The 14,287-nt window shown below is 40.5% G+C and overlaps 1 protein-coding gene across 1 annotated transcript in view; it reads left to right on the forward strand.

The window, feature by feature from the left end:
* The first annotated feature begins 202 nt into the window (after window positions 1-202).
* LOC134651425 (uncharacterized) overlaps window positions 203-14,287 on the forward strand; it is a 56,150-nt gene continuing 42,065 nt past the window's right edge. The window contains exon 1 of the mRNA XM_063506530.1: window positions 203-374. Coding sequence (XP_063362600.1) covers window positions 309-374 — 66 coding nt within the window. The 5' untranslated portion in view covers window positions 203-308. The remainder of the gene's footprint in view (window positions 375-14,287) is intronic.

A 14,287-nucleotide genomic window follows, 5' to 3' on the forward strand; every position in this document is an offset into this window, starting at 1 on the left:
ATGTATGGGATCCAATACATTCTACGATTCTTCTCTTTCCGCACAGACTCTAAACGGTCAGGAGGCTCGTCTCTGCTGTCTGCTACTATCACATCAAACAGTACAGTTTAGTTAAACAGTGGAAGCTTGATGACTTGCCGAGGCATACCTCGAGCTTTATCGGCAGGGGTGCCGGGCGGGGCGGCGCGCGTCGCTCGAACTCCGGGCGCTCCGCTCAGTGCCTTACCTGCCGCGAGGGGCTCCGCGCGCGTCCGTTGCGCCTGTGTTTACATCGCGTGTGATGGTTCGGTGACACACAGGGTACAACCATGGCGTGTGCCCGAGGGATCTGCACCGCGGACAAGGTCTTCATATTCATCAACATCGCGTTCGCGGTACGCATCCCAGAATGATCATTACCATAGATATTAAGGGTTTATTACGGGGTTGATTAATCGTATTTGCATACTTCAGGTTAAAGTGTCTCCGATGATAAATGAGTCAATTATGAGGCTGTGATGTTCAATTTATGATTTTTTTTTAATTTCTGGGGCAAGGGTTTAAGGGCTGTTAAAATTCTAAAAATACGATCTGTTTTATAAATTACTGAAGGTTCAAACATACCAACAATTCCATTTAGGAAATAGAGTATTTATGTTATCTGGCACTTTAGTTTACAAACATACGTAAATGAGTGAGAGATGCTCACGTACTTAGAGTCGATTCAGATATGCATTCAACACATCGGTTAGGAATGTTATTAGGATAGAGTTCCGTATGATTAAAAGCTGGCTTCTTTTTTTTATTTTGATGTTTTGGGAAGGACTCATACGTCTTAACGACGCGGTTAATTCTAAGTAGGTATCTATATACCCGAGGTAGATTTCTGCCGATGTTGCTGCTCAATGTAGAGTCAATATTGGTAAAAAGGCCTTCAGGCCTGTCCTGTTTGCATAAAGTAAATATTTAGATACGTTGAATATATTCCTACCTGTTTGAGCCTCTGCCTAATAAGGCATTATTTATCAGTTATTTACAAGTGCAAAATTAAATCATTAACAGAACTCCCAATAGAGTCAAAATCAGAAGACCACCCAAACATGAAAACCACATTTTATTCAATTTGGGCCTGACTTTCCTGGTTATTTATTAAACTTTATACCCCTGGGAATGACCCGACGTTAATTTTGATTAATGTCCCAACTCCACAAAGTTAAACATACGAGTATACCTACTCCCTTTTACATACAATACAACTTAAAAAAAACATTACACTGCTTTTTCGAGCAGTAGTGTAAAACAGAGGACGCTAAGGTAGGTAGGTAAGGTACGCTCCGAATTGCAACCGTTACAACATTACCTTTTGAACTATTTCGTCTGTTACATTGCCCCATTTCGTTGGGATGCGGAAAAACTTACATGCACTGGTTCTGCGTTTTCCTCCTTATAGAGTCTCCAGTCTCCACTGATTCGGCGGCACTTTATTTTGTTGTATTTATACTTAATTATAGGGATCCCTTTGGTTTCAATTTTCTTCAACACACAATATATCGAATCGAGTTTTATTTTACATGTATTGATGTGACATGTGACATTTTTTCTCTTTTTATTATCGCCTTGCCGTCTATATTGAAAACCCGACAAGGAGGTCAGAATTCATAGGTTAAGTATTTAATACGTGGCGCAAACATTCCCCCGGCCTTGAAAGGAATAGCTTTCAAAAAGTTATTTAAAATAAATCATTTACTACATAATAGCATCCTTATTGCTCAGAGAAAACTAAATTGACATAAACATATGAAGCCTCCATAACTTGAGAGAGATAACTAAATACTAATAGAAATATGAAATTATATTATTGAGAAGGCAAAGGACATAATTTGACCAAAGGTCTTTTAAGTGTGCCTGATTTTGTTTTAACCAAAGCAACTCTGGCAATACCGTCCTTGCCTGGAAAGAGTTGAGTTATAAGACCTAACGGCCAATGTAGAGGCATAACATTATCTTGAAGGATGACTACAACAGTTCCTTCCTTAATAGGCTGAGAAGGAGTATTCCATTTTTGTCTGGTTTGCAACGTGTGCAAATACTCATCGCGCCACCTCTTCCAAAATGATTGCGTTAAGCGATCTAATAATTGATATCTTTGCAAAAGATGATCAGATGTTACCTCCGCAACAGACGCAGCTGGAAGATATTTCAATGGAGTAACATTAAGAAAATGAGCTGGCGTCAATGCGGAAGGTTCAGCTGGATCAGAGCTTAACACGGATAGCGGTCTAGAATTTAATAAAGCCTCAATTTCACATAGAATTGTCATTAATTCCTGAAATGACAAGATTTGTTTACCTATCGTACGAAACAAATGTGATTTGACGCATTTAACGTTACTTTCCCAACATCCTCCAAAATGTGGAGCACTGGGGGGAATAAATCGCCAAATTATTTTATTGGCTGATAGTTCAGTTTCCCAAGCGTCTCGATACTCATTCGCAAGGAAATTATGAAGTTCTTGCAAATATGTATTGGCTCCCTGGAAGTTGGTTCCGTTATCGCTGTACATATATTTTACAGGACCACGTCTGGATAAAAACCGCTTAAATGCTGACATAAAGCTTGCTGTACTTAAGTCAGTTGCAAGTTCTAAATGAATTGCTCGCGTTGTGAGACATGTGAATAAGCACAAATAAACCTTTTGACTCTTCACGCCTCTTCGTCGAACAGGTGTACAATACAACGGACCAGCGTAATCACAGCCAGTATGTATAAAGGCTTTCTCAACTTGATTTACCCTGCATGCTGGTAAATCTGCCATCATTGGGGAGTTAGCCTTTGGCTTGGTCCGGAAGCAGTAATTGCATAAATGAATGCGATGACGAATAATACATCGAGCTGCTATGATCCAGAATCGATGTCGCATAATAGATATAAGAGTTTCAGGTCCTGCATGTAAATGGTGTCGATGATAATAATCGACCAGTAGGTTAATGATGTGATCACGACGTGGCAATAACAAAGGATGTTTATAATCGTAATCTTCATCAGAATTACTGAGACGTCCTCCGACGCGAAGGATTCCATCTTGAATAAATGGCTTCAGGCTTGCTAAAGCCTTTGTAAACCCTTTTTTCAGGGTCATATCTAAAATATGTTGACTGAAATAAACTCTTTGTAGAGCTCGTACGATTTCTAATTCGGCTGCTGTTAAGTCATCAGCACTAATAGGGCCTTTAGGTAATCGTTTTATAAATTTTAAGATATAGGCAACTGTGCGTACATATTTAACCCATGACGAGAACCGTTTAGACAAATCATAAATTAAGTTGTCGTTCGAATTGTCACAAGTCACTAAAGAAACCGTTTTTTCTTCAGGAACGTTGACTTCGTCTGGTATAAACGCCTGAATCGGCCATTCGTTTTTCGGGAGTTTCATCCATGGAGGGCCTGATAGCCATAGAGGATGGATCACCAGTTGAGCTGGAGTTAAGCCTCTAGACAGGCAGTCGCTTGGATTTTCTGTTCCCTTAATATGATAAAAATGATCGCTTGATAAGTTATCTTGGATCTTGGTAATTCGATTGGCCACAAAAGTTTGCCATCGATGAGGCGACGAATGAATCCAACAAAGTGTCACTGTTGAATCGGAGAAGGCCAACACAGAGTCGATTGGGTATCTGGTTGAGTAGGTATCAACCACCCTTTTTATAAGTTGTGACAATAGCAATGCTGCGCATAATTCCAGTCTTGCTAGGCTGACAACCTTCACGGGCGCTATCTTAGATTTAGCGCAAATTAAATTAATGACACCTCGGTCATCATTAGGAAAAGTGACGTAGGCATAAACCACTCCACCATAAGCTCTTTCACTAGCATCTGAAAAGCCGACTATAGTTAATGAACAGTTTTCAATGACACCAATATGTCTGGGAATGCTAATGTTAGATAGTAGCGGTAGTTCACCTTGGAACTGTTGCCATTGGCGTACAATATGATCAGGCGGCAATTCGTCCCAATCAATTTTCAAAAGCCATAACTCCTTTATTAGAAGCTTAGCGAACACAATTACAGGGGCAACTAGGCCCAGAACATCGAATAGTCGAGCTACCGATGAAAGAATGTTTCTTTTACTACACGGTCGATCGTCGGGACTAACCTGGAACTTGAATACATCTTCACCAGGATACCAACGCAGACCTAAAATCTTCAACGTTGTATCATCGTCGAAGGTGACACTTTGGGATAAATGTAGTCCTTTCGGTATTTCTTTCAGAACAGCTGCAGAATTTGACGACCACTTTGCCAGTTGGAATCCACCTTTCAAGAACAAATCCAGCAGTTGTTTAGTCGCTTGCACAGCTTGGTCTTCATCAATAACGGAACTGGCTACATCATCCATATAAATATCACGAGATGCAATTTCCTTTGCGAGTGGGTATTTATCACCTTCATCAGCTACTAACTGTTTAACAGTTCGCAGTGCCAGAAAAGGACTGCTACGTAGACCGAAGGCTACCCTATTATACTGAAATACCTTTATAGTTTCTTCAGGATTAAACCTATAAAGTATACGCTGATAAGGACGATCCTCCCCCCGTACGTCAATACACAGATACATTTGACGTACATCAGACGTGATAGCAATACCAAAAAATCGTAAGTTTAGGAGAATGCAGAACAAGTCAGCTTGAAGACTTGGTCCTGCGTGAAGTATGTCATTTAACGATAAACCGCTTGTGGTCTGTCCACTAGCGTCCAGCACAATTCTAACCTTTGTGGTTATTCTGTCAATTTTGACAATTGCGTGGTGGGGTATGTGATAAGCATCATTTGACTTATCATTTGGAACCTCAGATAAATATTTTTTATCAATATGTTCACGGATAACTTCATCATAAGCTGGTTTTAATTCAGGTTGCTTGACGAATTTTCTTTCAAGCGCTAAAAATCTGCGTTCAGCAGTCTTGTAAGAATCGCCTAAATTGCTTGGGTCCAATTTAAACGGAAGTGCTACTTCATAACGTCCGTCTTCCAAACGATTGATTGTATTCTTGAAAATATCTTCAGCTTTTTTCTCGTCTGGACTATGAATCACTCCTCCATCCAAATCTTCAATTTCCCAGAATTTTTGCATTAAATTTCCGACATCAACCGAAGTAAAATACCCAGCTGCTGAGTAGGAAGCGTTAACTGCGGGAGCATCGCCTAGTATGATGTACCCCAGTGTAGTTTCTAAAGCGTCAGGCAAACCAGGCTCGTTTTCAATTTTATCTGACATTAACAATTTGGTGAATAACTTAACATCAAGAAGTACGTCAATTTCACCTGGAATCGCCCAAGAGTCATCTGCTAGATGTAAATTATCAAACAGATCAGTTGCAGATTGATCAATATGACAGGTCGGTAAATCAGGCGTGATCTCATCTAAAACAAGCGCTTCGATAGTATATTGATGTTTAGGATCATATCTTGACCTAAATGTTAAGTTGACATTTCCTCGGATGGGTTGTGTTATCGTTGTTCCACCTAATCCATTTATTGACGTCACTGGGCTGCTGTGTACAGGAAGACCTAAATTCTTGCAGCACTTCAATGTAACGTAATGTTTCTGTGATCCTGGATCCAGCAGACATCTCAAAACCTTGTCCTTGCCGTTACGCCCACTAGCGAGTACCTGAGCAGTGGCGAGAATTTCCGTCAAGGGTGATGTAGTCTGTCCCGATGCCGAATGAGTACATACAGAGGCACCGTTGTCCTTTACGGATGAACTTGTGCTAGCTTCACTATCATCCTTAGATGAAGACTTGGACTCGTTGTTATTCATTGCAGGTTTTGAGTTTTCGAAGTGTAACGTTGTATGATGTTTGCCTTTACATTTACGACAAGTTTTCTTCGAGGAACATTTCGATGCAGTATGATGCGTGTTCAGACAATTAGTGCACGCGTGAGTTTCCTTAACGAAATTAAATTTTTCGTTAGGCGTGAGTTTCATGAAATTATTGCAATTATAAAGTTGCGAGTGATCATTACTCTTGCACATAGCACATGAACTTCCGTTGTCATGCCCTTGCGTGCTAACATACGCTTGGGGCGTGCGAGGGAGGGGAGCTCGCACGCTGCTAGTGTTGGCAGCGGAGCCGCTTTCAGCCTTAGTTGGCGTTCGTTGCGATGTCCGATATAAAATCTTCACTTGTTCCCTAACGAAACAAATGAATTCGTCATATGTAGGCATTGTAGAAGAATTCCGAATAGACATCTCGAAATTCTTTGTGGTATCTGAATCTAATAACTTAAGACCCAGGTGAATGAAAATAAAGTCACTTAAGTTTTCGAGCTTGAGTTGTCTTATTGCTGAAATAGTAGCAGCAAACGAATCAATTATTTTTTCTAAATTAGATGCCGAAGGACCGTTGATGTTGACAGGTTTCATCGAAAACAGCTGGTTTAAATATGACGTAGCTAATGCGCGTTTATCATCATATTTCGCGATCAATGCTTCCCAAACTGTGTTGTAATTTTCTGCGGCAGGTATAACTCCCGCACAGATCGACTTTGCCTTTCCTGTCAAATGACTAAACAAATAATGAACACGCTCAGAATCCGTAAGTTTTTTATTCTCATGTATGACACGCTTAAATGTTTCATAGAAGAATGGGAAGTATTGAATATCTCCATCGAAAGAAGGAAGTTCAATCCGAGGAATTTTAATGGAGTCGTCCTTACATGAATGGCTCGAATCCCTGGATGCCGAGAGGCTCGGAACAGGTGCATCAATTTTCGAAATTTGACATTTGATTACGCAGTAGAGATCTTCAAACGCATTCATTGCGCTGTAGTTGACGATGTACTCCGGGTCCAGCTCCAAGTTCAGAAGATTGACTTCATCCATCAACTCTATAAATTCTTTTCTCAGTTGATCGACCAATCGAGCTTGCGCGATGAACTGCGAGAAAGCCTTCTTGTCACTGCTTAACTTTGGAATCATGTCATAAATATTTTGTAAACGCATGAAACATTGAGCACGTTTTGCTTCCGCGAGCTTAAGTCGCGTTGCCATGGTTACCTAGTTATTACTATGACAGCACGAAAAAATATGAACAATTTGTGCTAAGATGCACAAATAATTATAAATTATATTCAACTTGTATAATACCTTAATGCAAGTCGAAGGAAAATGAAGTAAATACGAACGTTACGCTTGTATAATACCTTAATACAAGTGTAACCTTCGCAATAGGTTAATTACAGTTTATGAAAAACTGAGGCTTTTAGGAATAATTTACCCGTAGCTTTCAGTTTAGTAGAGTGTATTTAGTAACTTAAAATACACTGAAATTATATACTTAACGAATATGGTGTGCAAAAATGTTCCGTGAAAATTATGTCACAATATGACAGTTACAAAATACGAAATTTATTTGTAACGCATTTATAAGGTAGCGTGATGAATAATCCCACACGCTACGCGTAAATGAAATATGAAATAAAAATAACAGACAATAAGAATAAATTAATTTACTGACCGTACTTTGAAATAGAATTATGACGGGAACATTTTTTTGAAAATTAAGAAACCGAAAGGAAATCCGAAATTATATTTTGTACCTACGCGATTCAGTGAGCAACAAGGTTATTATGTAATATTTTTAAAGGTAAATTTGGAAACCGGTTCAAAGGCCAAAAAATGGGGATGCGGAAAAACTTACATGCACTGGTTCTGCGTTTTCCTCCTTATAGAGTCTCCAGTCTCCACTGATTCGGCGGCACTTTATTTTGTTGTATTTATACTTAATTATAGGGATCCCTTTGGTTTCAATTTTCTTCAACACACAATATATCGAATCGAGTTTTATTTTACATGTATTGATGTGACATGTGACATTTTTTCTCTTTTTATTATCGCCTTGCCGTCTATATTGAAAACCCGACAAGGAGGTCAGAATTCATAGGTTAAGTATTTAATACGTGGCGCAAACAGGCATACGTCAGCAAAGTTACGATCCACCGCTATTATATACAGTCAAACCATGCAGACCTTGTAAATACGCCTGAAAATAAACTTGAAGCGCAATGCGGAAAATTTAGTTCTTTAATGCTACAGTAGGTAACTCCTTTGAATTATTACTAGACGCCTAAAATACCCACGACCATTGTGTGTGTACGGCCGTAAAGTTGACAAAAAGGTTGGAATTGCTAACCGACCAAACCGCATCGTCACACAAATGTATAGGATTTTTCGTAAAGTTAGCCTCGTTAAATTTGGTAGGTTAGCCCCATCCCGGCTTCCCGGGCTACCTGCTCCCCCTCCCCCTACCCGGGCAACAGGCAGCTGGCGTGCCATTGTCGAAGATCTGTCCCTATTCCCTATTCAGCCACGGTTCCTCTCTAGTCTAAGCAAGTAAGCAGTTATTGGTCTATAGACGCTAAATGGGCAATATCGATGTTTATTGATGTATATTGGCAGCAACTGTCTTATTTTATGATTGAAATTGAGCATGTCGGAGTCATATATAACTATAAAAAGCTCAATTTTAATCATAAAATTCAATAGTTGAAATGTGTTAATTGTGTTCTTTGCTTGAGATAATGGTCTTCTTTCGCTGTTATAATTAAATCCTAATCGAACTCCGTAATTACCTAAACCAAAACAATTCCAATATTAACAATTTAATTCAATTTAATTTAATTCCAACCCCCATTTAAATATGCTTTTTAAAATATTTAGGAAACTATACATATATTAGCAAGCAAATTCTCCAGACGCTACATTTAAAGTTTTAGCGCTACATAAACTTCAATTGTAGTGACCAAATTGTTTCTATACTTATGGAATGTTATGTTGGAAATCGAATTGTTAACTTTGAGTACCTAAACTACCTAAACAAAGAGTTTGTCACAGTAATAAAACAAAACTGCGACGTGACTGTGTCAGTCTGAAGTTCGAATGTGTATAATTAGGATGAATGGTTTGCCAAAGTAGTATAGCGAAGTTTTGCAGTAAAAGCTTTTCAATAGTTGGGAAACTTTAAAATATACCTATAATTTGATAGTACTGGTGGTGTCATCACATCACTAGATATCATCAATGTTATCATGTTATCCTGTCACACGATTGACACGATGTTCTCTCTCTCTCTCTCTCTCTCTATACCCAACAGACAGTGTGGACTACCCTAAGAACAAACAAACTTACATTATACTTACCAGTAGGTACACTGAAAAACCGCTTTAGTTTGATTATCTTTAGAATACCTATACTTTTTGAGGATTTACTGGATCGAATGGTCGCATTTTTGAGGATTTACTGGATTGAATGGTCGCATTTTTGAGGATTTACTGGATTGAATGGTCGCATTTCTGAGGATTTACTGGATCGAATGGTTGCATTTTTGTGCTAGATTAGATGATTCATCATGGGCCCCAATGATGAAACGAGGAAACTCGCTAAATCGCTCACTGTAGCAATTTGGGTTTTTGTAGAGTCACCGCCATGGATTTGCTTTCATTTTGAACGAATCATTAAATGTACCTACTTAATCACCACAACTGAACTGAATTGGATAGGATCTAATGGTAGTCGATAGTAAACGGTACACGTCATTGTTTAGTTTGATGACACTGCTGGGGGGTCAAACAGATTACTGTGTTATCGTCTTTCCTGTAGACATACACAAGACTTAAGGGCTATAAAGGTTAATTTTCTTATTTAACCCTTATCCACGTGAAAAGGTCCTCCTTTTATTTAGAGAACTATGATAAAATCATTACTTACATGCCCACAAGCTGTTAACTATTGCCCACAGGAGAGAAAAATGTACAGTTCGCGCGAACACACTAGTTTTCTCTCCTGTGGGCAATAGTTAACAGCTTGTGGGCATGTAAGTAATGATTTTATCATAGTTCTCTAAATAAAAGGAGGATCTTTTCACGTGGATAAGGGTTAAATAAGAAAATCTTGTGTATGTCTACAGGAAAGACGATAACACAGTAATCTGTTTGACCCTGGGGTTTAATTTTAGCCTTTATGTCCGATTAGGTATCTAAACTAAAACTACAGAGCGCTATTTAGTATCTACATCTACATAGCTACTACATTATACTACATACTTAGTTTAGTACCACACTGTTATTAGTTAATATTACCAAAATTGACACTAGGTACTGTAATGATTTAAAATTCAGTACAAAATTCATTACCTCTTCGGGCCCTATCACACTAGCGATTTGCGAGCGAGTTGAAAGCGAGGCGAACGCGCAACGATTTCGCCGCGAGTGCGCAACGATATCGCCGCGACGCGTAACGATTTCGCCGCGAGCGCGCAACGTTATTTCAAAGAATCCCAGTGGGTCCATAGAAAACACATGAACCTAATTGGTTATGCTCCTATGGCAACAGTCGAAAGGCAATTAAATTAGAACGTACGAGTATTATTAAGGTAGGTATGGCTCAAAGACATTTAATAAAGATCCTAGTCATTCCTCGTATCGTATCGAATGCAATTATGTTCAAACGCGTCAATGTAGTTGGCACTTCGCACCGTAACTCAGTTTTTGTAAACAGCGAAGGTCAAAGGTCTTTGAGTCACGGGCGTGATAAGCGAGTTATTCCTAGTTACCAATATCAAACCAGTAGTCGGACAATCACAGTAACCAGTATACATATGTACATCTGTTACGTATGTTTGTTTAGGATATAAAGGTCACGGTTACACTGGTTTATTGTCGTTCGACCCGGCAAGTAAAAAGAACCCACGGGCGGAGTATTACGAAGGCAACCACAGTCCACAGCACGTATCGTACCATGTTATGCGGTATACAATTTTGAAATCTTATTCTATAGACATAGGTTTTAATATTGATGCGTCCTTTTGGAGACGCAGTTACTGCGTTTGGTTCCGAGTTTACAGGCTATTGTGTACTTGATACCCGAAACTAAAGTTAGCTTCTAACTTGGTAAACAGTTAAATTGACTCCGTTCCGTGTCAGAGGGTGTTATATACTTTAATGAACGAAACGAAATAAATGTTTGGGTACGTAAGCGATTATTTTGTAATGTAATGCGTTTTGCTCGAAAGTAGGTTACTGGGTATAGATATCGTCAAACATTTGACCAGTTGCTGTTATTGACATGACATCAGTAGGACTGACCTACACAAATCCTATCGTACATCAATTAAATTGTAGGAAATAATGGAATAACGTGCTACAAACCCTTTAACTATTAAATTATACCAATTTACTGTTATTCTCACAAACACTCTTCATATATTAACATTACCTAGCAGGTACGTACGAATTATGTTAGTAAGTAGAGTTCTTATCTAAAATCTTAGAGGGAACCCGCAGCGGAATCGTTTTCTGAGCTATGGCTATGAGTCTAAGCAATGTTTTTTTTTTTAATATTTTTTTTTTTTACAAACTAGATAAATTACTTTTACTTTACTTTACTTTACTTTTTAAATTACTTTTTTATAAGTGAATTAATCAACAATTTACCTTAAAAACTTTTTATAAACTTCTTCACTAAAAACTACGCTCGTGACCTTAGTCCACTGACTATGTCACGATATGACGTAACATAATACCTACCTCTGAGATAAACGGTGGTACAACACAAATGGTACACCATGCCCTATTTCCTCAGTGTTTGCGAAGATTAGAACGGATTACAAGAGCTGTGACGAATGTGTAGACTTGAGGCCTTAGCACGCCTTATAGTTAGGGAGGCGAGGTAGCTAAATGGCGTAATTCAACGGCGCCGTCGAGACCTATCAAAATCGAAAGATAAAATAATTTCGAAAAGAAAAGCTCGTATGGCAAAATTGGCAAAAACCATTTTAGCGGTGGGTTTGGCGTGTACGGTTTTTCAAAAATGTTAAAAAAAACAGTTACTTTAGTCAGTTTGTAGTGTGCAATAAAGCATTTTATTATTATTATTATTATTCATTTATTTATCTTTCCTCTTACGTTAGGTTATTTATAATATGAATATAAAAGTAAAATATAAAAACACTTACAAAACAATAAAAAATACATATAAACACATTATAAAAAACCTAACCTAGAATGCCGCCGGCAGCGGGGCAGGGCCCAAGCTACCGGTGGTCAGGGCCGCAGAGAGAGGAACCGGCGGACTATCCGCGCCGTGTCCAAGATCACCGCCTTCTGCATCTGGCCCTTGATCCAACCACCTAGCGAGAGTCTCTCAAGATGTTGGTCGAGACTCTTCGCTATTAGACCGTTCGCTGAAACAACTATCGGGACAATGATCGTCGAATCAACATCCCACATGGCGGTTATCTCGTGAGCCAAGTCTAGGTACTTACTGGACTTGTCCTTCTCGGCTTTCACGAGATTCTCATCATGGGGGATGGTGATGTCAACGAGCACGGCCCGGCGTTGCGCTCGATCTATTATCACAATATCAGGCTTATTGGCTACAATAGTCCTGTCAGTGATAATAGATCGATCCCAATAGAGCGTGGCACGACCATTCTCAAGAACTGGCACAGGTGAATACTTGTAGTACGGTACTTCGCGGTCCACAAGACCGTATAGAAGAGCAAGCTGTTGGTGAATAATCCTGGCTACGAGATTATGTCTGTGCAAGTACTCGCCGTTAGCAAGATGAGAACAACCGGAAATGATATGCCTGAGTGACTCTCCGGGACGGCGGCATGCCCGACAAATGTCGACCGTACCGTCCTTCAGGATGTATTTCCGATAGTTGTTCGTCATCATTACTTCGTCCGCAATTGCACAGGCAAAACCCTCGGTTTCTCCGAAGAGGTCCCCGAATCGTAGCCAGTTCACCGACGCGAGCAGGTCCACATCGGGTCCCGTGAGGGCCTTGTAGAACCGCCCGTGTAGCACCTTACTCTCCCATGCCGCCTTGCGATCCGCAGTACTTAGTACCACAGGTTTGCGCCAGTTCTCGTTTGCCAAGGAGAGCGGCGTGAGGTTCCTGTCTACTGCCACCACATCACGATGCATCCCACACTCGTTGTTAAGGAAATAATTCCTGAGATTGTACACCTCGCGGTTGTGGAGATCCTTGGCGTTTAGGAAGCCTCGGCCTCCACATTTCCGTGGGATGTACAATCTCATAACTGACGAGCGTGGGTGTAGCATGCGATGTGCGGTAAGCAGTGATCGGACCCTCCGATCCAGGGCGTCCAGCTCGGTCTGAGTCCACCTTAGTATGCCAAAGGAGTATGTGAGTAGGGGCATTACCCAGGCGTTGAAGGCGCGCACTTTGTTGCCTCCTGACAAAAGACTGTTAAGGACTTTTGTGAGTCGACTGAAAAAGCGCTCCTTCACCGACCGTCTAATACCTTCGTCCTCAATACCCAACGACTGTGACATACCAAGGTATTTATAGGTTTCTGATTCAGAGATAGATCTGAAAGCCATTGTCTCAGAGAGTTGTAAATTTGTTGAATTTACAACCCTCCCCCGCTCTACATGTATAACCGCACATTTATCGACACCAAACTCCATGTTGATGGCACTACTGAAGACTTCGGTAGTTTTCAGTAGGTCCAACAAGTCTTGGTTATTTGGTGCAAATAATTTGAGGTCATCCATGTACAGAAGGTGAGAAATGACTTCACCCTCTCTCCGAAGCCGGCAACCTAGTCCCAAATCTTTCAGCAGGGTGCTGAGGGGATTCAGAGCTAGGCAGAACCACAGGGGACTCAGACTGTCACCCTGAAAGATTCCTCGCTCAATCCTTATAAAATCCTGCGGACCAGAGCGGTCATTCCCGCCTCCTGGTTGACGAAGGACGGTGGTCCACCGCCCCATACACGCGCTTAGGAAGGCTCTCAAAGTTGCATCAACTTTATACAGCTCTAAGACCCTCCCCAGCCATGAATGAGGCACCGAATCATAGGCCTTCTTGTAGTCAATCCAAGCGGCTGAGAGGGCCCCCTTGTTCCGCCGGATTTGTTGGCATATGGTCATGTCTATGAGGAGGAGCTCTTTAGTACCACGGGACCCAACCCTACATCCATTTTGAGCGGAAGCCAAAATATTATTTGCGACAATGTGCGCGTTGATTTTTGCTCTCAAAATGGATGTAAGGAGCTTGTAGAGTGTAGGCAAGCATGTGATGGGTCTGTAGTTTTTTGCTTCCGTGGTACTACCGGACTTGAAGAGCAGGAAGGTGACACCAGTTGTTAAGGAAGGTGGGAGAGAACCAAGCTCGAGGGCTTGTTGAAATTGTGCTGCTAAGCAGGAGTGCGAGCATCGGAACCATTTTAGCCAGAAGTTGTGCAATCCATCCGGCCCAGGACTTTTCCAGTTCTGG

The sequence above is a fragment of the Cydia amplana genome, chromosome 10, assembly GCF_948474715.1.
Source record: "Cydia amplana chromosome 10, ilCydAmpl1.1, whole genome shotgun sequence".
NCBI lineage: Eukaryota > Metazoa > Arthropoda > Insecta > Lepidoptera > Tortricidae > Cydia > Cydia amplana.